Below are 10,315 nucleotides of genomic sequence, written 5' to 3' on the forward strand. Positions count from 1 at the left end.
GCATCTCCTTGCACTTCCAACAAACCCTTCTACAAAGTATAATGAACATTTAGGTTTAAAGCTCTACTTTGATGGCTTTCATAAAGGACATAGTAATGGTTGGAGACCATTGTCACATTGTGTTCTTCCTCCACTCAAGTCATGAGGTCCTGCTCCAGGGTGCTTGAAGGGTGGCAATAAATCAGAGTTGGAAGGGGCCCTGAGGATCATCTTGTCCAATATGCAGCTGTCCCATGCATCAAACCTGCAACATTGGCATTATCAGCACCATGCTCTAACCAACTGAGCTATCCAGTGAGAGGGCCTTTTCAGTTGTGTCCCATCATCCCCGCTCCGCCCCCAAGTGTATGGAATACTTTTTCCGGTGAGGACTGCTTCACACAGACATACAGACATCTTTTTGGCACTTCCCTTTTCTTTGCAAGCATTTGGTGGAATGTGACCCAGCTCTGTGAAGGCTTTGTTAGTGTTGTTGCATTTTGGAGTTTTTCAGTTGGTTTCTGTGGAGGCAGCTGGGGTTATATGATATATGTGTTGCATTGATGGTCGTTTTTAATTCTGTATGCTTTGAAAATTGCTAAATGTATAGTGTTGGGCAGCTAACAAAACATAACCTGCAGCTTAATAGTCTCCTGTGTGGGGTGTAGCTCCCATCTATTCAAGCAACCATTTTAAATGAACAGGATTTGTCTGTTTCAGCAACAGAGCCAAGTTACTGAACAAGATCCCTATTGATGGTGTTCACATATAAAACCTCCTATGTAGGACGAAAAAAGCTGAAGCAGCACCTTCCTCAGTACAAGCCCGTTCATATCCTAAGATCTTCTTGGCACCCCAATGCTAAGAGATGTCCATTATGTGGTGATGAGGGAAAAGGCCATATCTGTGGTGGCCCCCCCATTTGTGGAATGTCCTTTCTCCCCTTAGAAATATTAGTCCCAAATATACTTCTATAATTCCAAAACCACATAATGAACTTTATGCCCAGGCATTTGGAGGATATAGGAGTATTTATTGCTGTCTGCTTTGCATATTTGAGGTTTTTTAGTTTAAATTGTGTTTTTTGGCCACTCTCATTGTTAAATTGATAGTTTTCATTTTTAAGTTATACCTGTAATTTGTGTATTATAGGAACTACCTTCTGAGGTCTATTACGAGAAGCAGGCTGTAACTATATCTAATGTATGATGGCACCTCTAGCAAAAACATAGTAAACTCACATATGCCTCTAAAACCCAAGGTCTTCATCAGAGACTATGTCTATTCAACCCAACAGAAATGAATTAGCATTTTCTAAATCTGTTTTATGACACACATTAGCATTCACCCACACAATCAGCTGCTAGTGATCTTAGTAACCTTTGCCTTCCATGGCTTGTCACTATTTTACAAAGACATGCACTTAAAAACAAAACACTCTGCTTGCCAAAGAAGAAAGAAAAGCCCTACTGCCCATTTTATTTCTGAGGAACCATGAAGCAAGGTTTGGGGAGGGCGTTTCCAGCCAACCTGTTATTTGTGGCAAGTCGCTTTGGTCATGATTTCTTTTGTGGGAAAGTGACATACAAATAAAACGAATGACTGGTGTAAATTAGCTTGTCTCTGATGCAGTTAATGTTCTCTTAATAACAGCATTGCACTTAAAAACTCACATGGTATAACCACAGGCATATGGAATTGAACTCTGTCCCTCCTCTCAGCAGACAGTAAGCAGGCTTTGAGGAAGGAAGCTTCCTCCTTTTGCCCAGCACAAAAATGCACTCTGCTTCTGCAGGAGGGAGTGTTCTGTCCTTCTTCTAGCAGCTGATAGCAATTTTTCTTTCTTTTAGGATTGCAGCTTTTGAGAGCTTATTTGCAAGGCTGTCTTATGTGATCCAGTAACAAACAAGGCAAGAAAATACTACTCCCTCTCCATCAGTAAGATTCCCACCCAATCACTTGCTCATATGTACTTTCTGTGCTACTTCTGAACTACAAACATTCAAAGGCATTTTTAAAGACTCCAGAGTATTTGATTGATTGCAAATAAAGAACGTATTAAATCATGAAACTGCATTTTCAAACAATCATAAAAAAAACCTTTCATCTCCAAACTTATACTACTAAGGTGAAATAAGTAAATAGCCATTTCTTGGGGAACTGCTTTGTTTAAAGGACAGGTGTACTGTTTGGTTTTGTGATGTTATCAAGAAACAGACCATGATGAGTATTACTTTCCAAGAAGAGGGAGGGGGTGAACTTTGTAGGACTACCTTGCACATAATTTGCTGCATGAATGTTCAGAAATGTTGTTTTTCCAGCCTACCCTTTCTAATGGTGGGGCTTGTACTACCAGCAGCAGAGGCACAGAGGCAGCCTAATAGGTTATGCTATCTCGGGGGGGGGCAGGTTTGCAGGCTAGAGGAATTATTTAATCAATTATTTTTTTAAAGAGCCTTTTTCCAGTTTAGATTAGTGAATCAACTACCTAGACAAAGACTGCTTCAATGTCTTGGAAGGTGAATACCTTTTAATGTTCTCAGGTTGTTTAAATTAAAATTTGATCTCTTTTCTAGGCTGTTTTTTTTTTTAAGCCCTTAATAGTTGATTGCTTCTTGTATCTTTCTATTCTCCCCCACTAGTTTTATTCTATTTTGAAATTATATAAGCCAATCTGGGAATCTGATCAAAGGATGAGGTATAAAAAAACATTTAACAACGAAATTGGCCAGCAACAAAGTATTGCAGTTAGAATGCAGGGAACACAGTATTTCCTTAGCTAATATCTGATGCAAGAAAACCATGTTTGAGTCCATCCCAAGAGACTTGATTCCTTGGCAATGAGCTCCACAGTCCCCAAATTAAAACCTTAAAAATAAAACTTGTGTATTCCCATCAACTATTTGGGTAAAATGACTGACCTTTTGCTACCCAACAAGCAACAGCTTTTTATGACTCAAGGAGGATTCAAATAGTAGAGACAAGCAATCTAAAACAACCATGCAATTCATGTGGTAAATGTCCTCTGTAGCCCTACTCATTTAAACATCTCTATGCATCAAGGCAGCATTTGCTAAGCACTTTGATTATTAAAAAATGTATTTTTCATGAAATAGCCTAACACATTGTCTATTTTTTCCATAAACTTAAATCTGCATAATGTAATTGAGTTTTCTTGCCACAAACACTAGAATTTTGGAACATAGTGCATGAACTGCCGTATCAACAGGTGATATAGGTGGTCTGCACAAACAGATCCATGAAGATCCATGAAGATCCATTCAGCGCTTTATCCTTGTATAACAAAGCCTTGTTTATCCCAGGCAGGATAAGGATCAGCAAGAGCCTAGTCAGCTGCTATATGTACAGAGTTGGTGGACAGAAGTTGTGCAAACCAGTTTTAGAGAACAAAAGCACAACACACCTCTTTCTTTACAATCAAAATCACAGTTAATCAACTGGAAATAAAAGTCAAATGTTAATAGCCAAGAACAACTTGCAGGAAAAATATTTAGGTGAAGTTTATCAGCTATACAATACCAAGTACCATAAGCTTGGAATAAAGCCCATATATTTTTGCCAGTGTCTATAGTGTGTTTCATTATGCAAAAGCAACACTCCAAATTCTCCTATATTTGCAACATTGTTTACCTCATCACCACCAGTACCTGCTAAAATCATGTGAATTAAGAAGGTAAATTAAGACTTTTTCATAACTAAAATTTTGGCCGGAAAAGAAAAGCCCCTGGTCATGCTTAGTTCCACTCACTGCTGCAACAAGCTCTAGACATGCCAGTTTAACCAACAGCAACACAACAAAATTACTACAAAAGTTTAAAGAACAAGATTGCTTAAGAACCACACACTACACGAAGGTGACTTTTTTGTATTTTTATAAAATCTGCAAAGATACCACAAATTATGCATACTAAAGGCTAGATATGCACACATTTCATTCAAATAAATGAAAGTAAATATATTTCTTTTATATACAGTTTAATCCAAATTTACAATTGCATCATTTTCATGGAGGAGGTGGCATAGACAGAGCACAGGTTTGAGATGTATAACTTCAGCACACTGAAAAGATGCTATATAAAATGTGTATCATCAATTCCTAGTTCCTTTGCAAACAAAGTAGTTCTAAAAGGCTAGTTTGTGTGTAGAAATTAATTACTGGGAAATCCACTTATATTCATATACAAATATGCACATATTCATAATTGTTCTATTCAGATTCACAAGGCAATAATGACAGAAAATTGCAATGGATTTCAACCATATCTACCAAAGAAGTCCAATAAAACTAAAATGTTGGATCACTTAGGATATCTCCCAGTAATAAGGCATCAAACAGTGTTAGGCTTTATTTGTAGAAAGTTACCTGAAGACAGCTGAGTATCTCACTGTTTTGCTGTATGTAATGAAAATGCACCTATTCCTACCACTCTTTCCACTTCAGGGAAGGAGGTTTTCCGTTTCCTTATTCTAAACATTTTAATTTACAATAACTGAAATGAACAGGTAATTACAGGTTAAGTATCCCCTTAACTTCTATCTCCCAATACAAATAACTACTATTTGAATTAATCATTTACATTTAAGAAAAGTGATGACTTGGACAATTTAAGTTCAGTTGGTCGTAGCAGAGTATGAAATTTGCACTTTATTTAAACCCATTTTGACAACATTTTTTAGTATGTACTATATTTGTACTTTAAATAAAAACAGTGTCAAATAACAAAATATAATTGTTTAAAAATAACCTCTCCTTGAAGTGCAAGTCACTTAGTAGAGCAATTAAACAGAAAACACAAGCATCTCTTCTAACTGAAGGGTGATTAGTGAGCCACATGTTACTTTTACCCTTCTGCTTAAACTTAAAGATGTAACGTTTACTAAGCCATACCCCTTCCCCTCTGCAACCTACTTTTGCCTAAGTACAAGTATGAACCAGCATAAAATAAAACACCTTAAACCAAAGAGATAGATGCCTAACTCAAAATTTCATACTCAACGCAAAAGAGATCCTGAAATAAACTAAAAAGCAAAACAAAATCCAGCACCCAAGAAACGTGCACATTCCTATACAGCATGGAGTGTGCATGTACTGTAAAAAAAATGTTGATAGTAATATATGCATTTATCAACTTATGTCATTTCTCCATTAAAAATGTCTTCTTTTTGGCTTCTATAAGTAGAAATAATGATGGAAAACTTGAATGAAAGAAGCTTTGTAAGTTACATGAGTATACCATAACTTCTTTAAGAAGTATGAGCTGAACCATAAGGCATCCCAAAGTATTTTTGCATATAATATTGGAATGCAGATCCTGTAAACAATAAGTCAGGGACAGCAACACGGAGACCAATATATTTTCCCTAGGATCTCTTTGATTATTCGCCAAACCCAGTACAACTGATCAAGGGCAAGTACTTGGAACTTAATTTTGTGAGAAACCAATGCGATCCTTCGTTTTCCTATACATTTGTTTTTAATCAAGCTTTAAAATAGCTCTCCCTGAAGATCCTTGAGCTAAAATACTGGCATTAGGAGTTGATCTCAAGGTTCAAGCTTAATGAAAGTCTACTGCTCAGGTATATCACTTCTTGATTTTGTGGCAGTACTGTTCTGGTGTATGCTGTTACTCAACTCCTGTACAGTATTTGTAGTGGGAAAGTTTATTGGGACCCACGCCTGAGGGGCAGCTGTAGAATTACCAGCAAGGATCTTGGAAGAATTGGATTGATGTCTATGACGATCACTTTCCTCACCAGTTGGATGTCTTTTTCTCCCAGATTCTTCACTAATGGGAGGCTGAAAGAAAGCATGGAAATATTATTATACCCTTGCAGTTATCAGAACTTATTATGATCTAGTTTTTTTAATGGTTACTCCAAATGGCTGAAGTGCAGTGACATCATGCCAAAATATGAGAAATTGTTTCTTGAATAAAGGGAATGTGGCCTGCATGAAAGGTATCAAATACAACTCAGCAATAACATTTTCTCTTTTAAGACCTGCTTTGCTCTAGTTGTCACTGTCAGGTATCCAAGATTATCTATACAGATGACATGCACAAAGTTTCATAATGCAGAAAGCAGAACAGAAAATGTGCAGCATGACTACAAACCGGTTTGGCATTTCAGACCATATTACATTTCAGAATGTCTTAAACTTACCCTCCAACCATAACAGATGTTGGTTGACTTTACATTCAATTTGGGGGGGGGGGTCTCTTTAATCAGTCAGTAATGTTAACACACTAAATTAATTTGCTTGAGATAGCTTGAACACTTACATCTACTCTGAAGTCTTCCAATCTTTTAAAGTTACAGAGGTATTCTTGAAGCTTTGGATCAATAGGTGGAGTTTTAGACTGTGAATACTTTAGATAAGCCCAAAATTTTTCTAGTCCATAGAGTTGACCTAATGAGAGAACATGTTGGAGATATCTTAAAACTAATTAAGCATGAAGTCAAGCAATATTACACAAGACCATTATGAACAAGGTGTTTACCAGATTCATAGTCTCTCTTTGTTTCTTCTTGGAAATCTTTGAAGATCTCCTGCCTGAACTTTTTTTCCAGCCCATAGCTGTAAAACCGGAACAAACACTCCAGACCGTATCTGTAGAACAGTGAATAAAGAATAAGAGCACAAAAATCTATTGATGCTGTTTTACCATATTTATTGTTCTCCTTATAGCAAAAACAACAACAACAAAACATCACTTTAAGGATCAACCATGGGAATCTGGGAAGCTTATCCAGCTATTCCAATTTTCATAAGCTAGTTCTCTCACACACACACACACACCCCTACCCCTCAGTACAGGCAGCAACCTTGTTTCTTGCCGAGTATGCTATACCCTGAAAACAGAACAGCATATTTTCATGATGACTTTTACAGAAGGAATTTGGATATGATAAAGTGGAGGTGGGGATTCTAGATGATAAACGACTGTCGTACACTAGTTAACTGTAGCTACATAGTGGAGAAACATCCCTGGACTTAATTTTGGACAGTGCCCAGGCCCTGGTGTGAGCTATTTTCATGTTGATCAGCACAACAGTGGTGAGTATATTGCTATCAAATATAACCAGATTTGTAAATAATCCCACAAAGATTCCTCATCTTATGTTATTTAAAACAAAAAAAGGAGACAGTGGAAGCACCTGCCTGTTGGGTTTTTCTGTCATTTGCTTTGAATCAAAACTCTGGCAAAAATTTAGACATTGAAAGAAGAATCTTTCCATTTGTTTAGTGCACCCAAAGATGCTCTCCATTGAAGAAGACTGGACAGCCAAGGATTCCTAGCAAACAGTCTCTTAACTTATCCATCTGATAATTTTTTACAGTCTGTTGTAAGCTCCATATTCAAGAGTAAACACTGAATGATGGAAAGAAACCTTAGTTTTCTATTCTGCAGCTGGAACCACTTTATTTTGCTATACTAATGCTTCAGAAGCACCAAAGCAATGCCATTAATATTGCTACACAAGCTGGCGCTCGGTTCCTGTACCGTATATGACTTTACAAGTCAAACAAAGCACTACCTGTAGTGTTCTTTTGCATCATCTAGAGCAAGTTGCTTGAATTCTTCATACATTTTCTTGTTAAAGTGGTCTCTGAGGAAAAAGGACCAGAAACGAAATAGTGTGTTCATTTCTTGAGACTGGCCGATTCCCAACCGTTTCCTTTCTGGAGACAAAAATAATAATAAGGTAGCAAAGATGAAAGAATCTATTTAGCATTCTAATTCTACTTACTTCAGAACAGGTGCTTTGTATGAATCTATGCCACAAAAGAACAGCAACAAAAAAACAATACACCTTACACTACAGCTTGAAAAAAAGTGAACGTTAAAGTTGCTTATGGCATTCATTTATTTCTGTCTCTGCCATGCTCCAGTGAGGTCAGGGCATCAAAACACAAACCTGATTTTTCTATAAAGATAACTAAGAGGCAATTTTTGGCCCTGCTTGCTTTCCTGAGCCCTGAAGGCAAAAGGATACAGAGGGATAATCAAAACTGCCTCCCCTTTTACTTCAGCAGGAGCACCCATTTGCAATTCAAGTCCCTTCCAAAAATATTTAGTTATATAACATTGTTGACATCCTACAAGCTATAAGAACAAACACAAAGCAAAAACATAAATGGTTATGGTACTTAGAACGAAAGACAAAAGGCTATTTCCCGTTACAGTTGCAAGAAAAAAATCGTATTTTTTACCATTTAGGCATCTACGGCGATATTTGTGGTACACTTGCTGTGTAAAACCATTTTCTTTTAGAAGTTCATGAGAAGGATGCTGAAATTTAGGAAGCGAATTTGGAGTACAGCCGTAACTTCCAGATAGTGGAGCACCTTCCAATGGCGATGCATTTGAACTACTACAGAAAATAAAAGACAAGCTGCTTAAATTCTTCAGAACATTTTTGAATATAGGTAATTGTGCATTCTCTTTTAATGAATAATGTAGAACCAACTTTCCAACCCTGTCACCAATAGGCGATCCTCAAAGTTAAAGTCAAATCGAACATTCCGAATGCCTCACTAATTTCAAAATGAAGGTGGCAAGACTACATTTAAATGTATAGTAGGAAGCATAATTAAATAAAAATATTTCTCTGATCATGCTACCTTTTTGCATGAATGGAATTTTGGGCAGATGGAAACATAAAATATGCCATCTCTTGCCTGCATTTTGAAGTAGGAGATTCTTTGGGTGTATACCACACACTTCCCCCCAAATTTTTGAATCTGCTCTGATTTCACAAGGTTCAGGCTGGAGTATAATGCATGTACAATGAAAATTATTTATGTTTAGCAAACCCACTCAATAGATTTGGATCTACATATACTTTTGAGCAAGCCCTTTCTAGTGTGATGTCCTACCGTACCTAACTCTTTATTCAGCTCTGCTTTTTCTGACAATTTGTTAGAACTCTGTAGGATTGCAAAGGCCCTTCAGTTCTGGCACAACAGATATGGAATTACCACAGAACACTCCGCTAGCTACCACTACAGAAAACAAGTCTAAATGACACAGTATTATCTATTATACATCCAAGGAAGGCTTCATAACTGCATTCAGGTATTACCTACTGCTTAGTCCTATGCCTGGAACTTCATGACTGTTCCCTGCTGTGACTATGACAATGGTTGCATTTGGATAATTAAAAAATGGATCAGCCTCCTGCATCTTCATGTAACTCCTACCTTCATGAGCAGGAAAACAATCCAGAAAGCTGGTTTAAACCAGGGGTTTATATCCTAGCTTCCCAGTTCAGATGTAGCTACTTGGGTTGCCTCCCCGTGCACTTAAAAAGAAGTAAAGCAGCTGCATGCGAATACAGGTGGTTTGTTTTTATCTCAAATGATTGTCCAAATGTAGCCATTCTATTGAGACAATGCCTACACTTAACTAGATAAAGAAGTTTTCACAAATATTGATGCCAGATGCAATACAAATGTAAGCCAACAATGTGGCAAGTGCCTGTAAACTGTGTACTACCATTCATAAGCACAAGCTGTTTTGTGTAATACGAATTTGTGTTCTGGAAGAGATTTCCATTACAGTGGTGCCTTGCAAGATGAAAATAATCCGTTCCGCGAGTCTCTTCGTCTAGCGGTTTTTTCGTCTTGTGAAGCATCCCTATTAGCGGCTTAGTGGATTAGCGCTATTAGCGGCTATTAGCGGCTTAGAAAAAGGGGGGGAGGGAAAAAACTCGCAAGACTCGCAAGACGTTTTCGTCTTGCGAAGCGCCTCGAAAAATGGAAAACCTTTTCGTCTAGCAGGTTTTTCGTCTTGCAAGGCATTCGTCTTGCGGGGCACCACTGTACATTTATATACAAGGAATCCATTTCTATGAAACTCCTGACAATATATGCTTGCAGGTTATGTTCATCAACAAGCAACACCCGAACATATCTTGTAGTTAGGGGCTGTGTTTATTTTGAAGGATACCGACCATTTATAAATAACAATTTCCCCAACATAATAGCTGTGAGCACTTGCTCTTTCCCTCTACAGTTGCTGCTCATGTGTGCAAACCTTACAGCTTTTAAGAGTATTTCATTCCTCTCATTATTCTCTTCCTCTTACTTGCTTTGTTATATTGTGTAATTAAGCAATTTTCCAATGATCCTATGAACACAGAAGATTAAACTAAGTTATAATCTTAAAAAAATATTGCTACCTTATAGAAGATGTTCTTGGCCTGTGATCCTTGGAATCCATTACCCAGCCAACATGACATTCTAATGGAGGGTTTGTACTATGCCGTGTTTTTCTTTTCCTCCGTGTCTATAATAAAATATAACATTATA

At 37.4% G+C, this 10,315-nt stretch overlaps 1 protein-coding gene across 5 annotated transcripts in view; it reads right to left on the minus strand.

Moving 5' to 3' along the window:
• Nucleotides 1–3,855: 3,855 nt before the first annotated feature.
• LARP1B (La ribonucleoprotein 1B) overlaps nucleotides 3,856–10,315 on the minus strand; it is a 28,695-nt gene continuing 22,235 nt past the window's right edge. For all 5 annotated transcript variants that reach the window (XM_081876077.1, XM_081876081.1, XM_081876079.1 and 2 more), the window contains exons 14-19: nucleotides 10,186–10,292; nucleotides 8,216–8,376; nucleotides 7,540–7,684; nucleotides 6,501–6,610; nucleotides 6,282–6,409; nucleotides 3,856–5,797 (exon numbers count right to left, since the gene is read on the minus strand). In XM_081876077.1, the coding sequence (XP_081732203.1) occupies nucleotides 5,567–5,797; nucleotides 6,282–6,409; nucleotides 6,501–6,610; nucleotides 7,540–7,684; nucleotides 8,216–8,376; nucleotides 10,186–10,292 (882 nt within the window). In that variant the 3' untranslated portion in view covers nucleotides 3,856–5,566. The remainder of the gene's footprint in view (nucleotides 5,798–6,281; nucleotides 6,410–6,500; nucleotides 6,611–7,539; nucleotides 7,685–8,215; nucleotides 8,377–10,185; nucleotides 10,293–10,315) is intronic.

The sequence above is a fragment of the Podarcis erhardii genome, assembly GCF_964252035.2.
Source record: "Podarcis erhardii genome assembly, chromosome: 9".
NCBI lineage: Eukaryota > Metazoa > Chordata > Lepidosauria > Squamata > Lacertidae > Podarcis > Podarcis erhardii.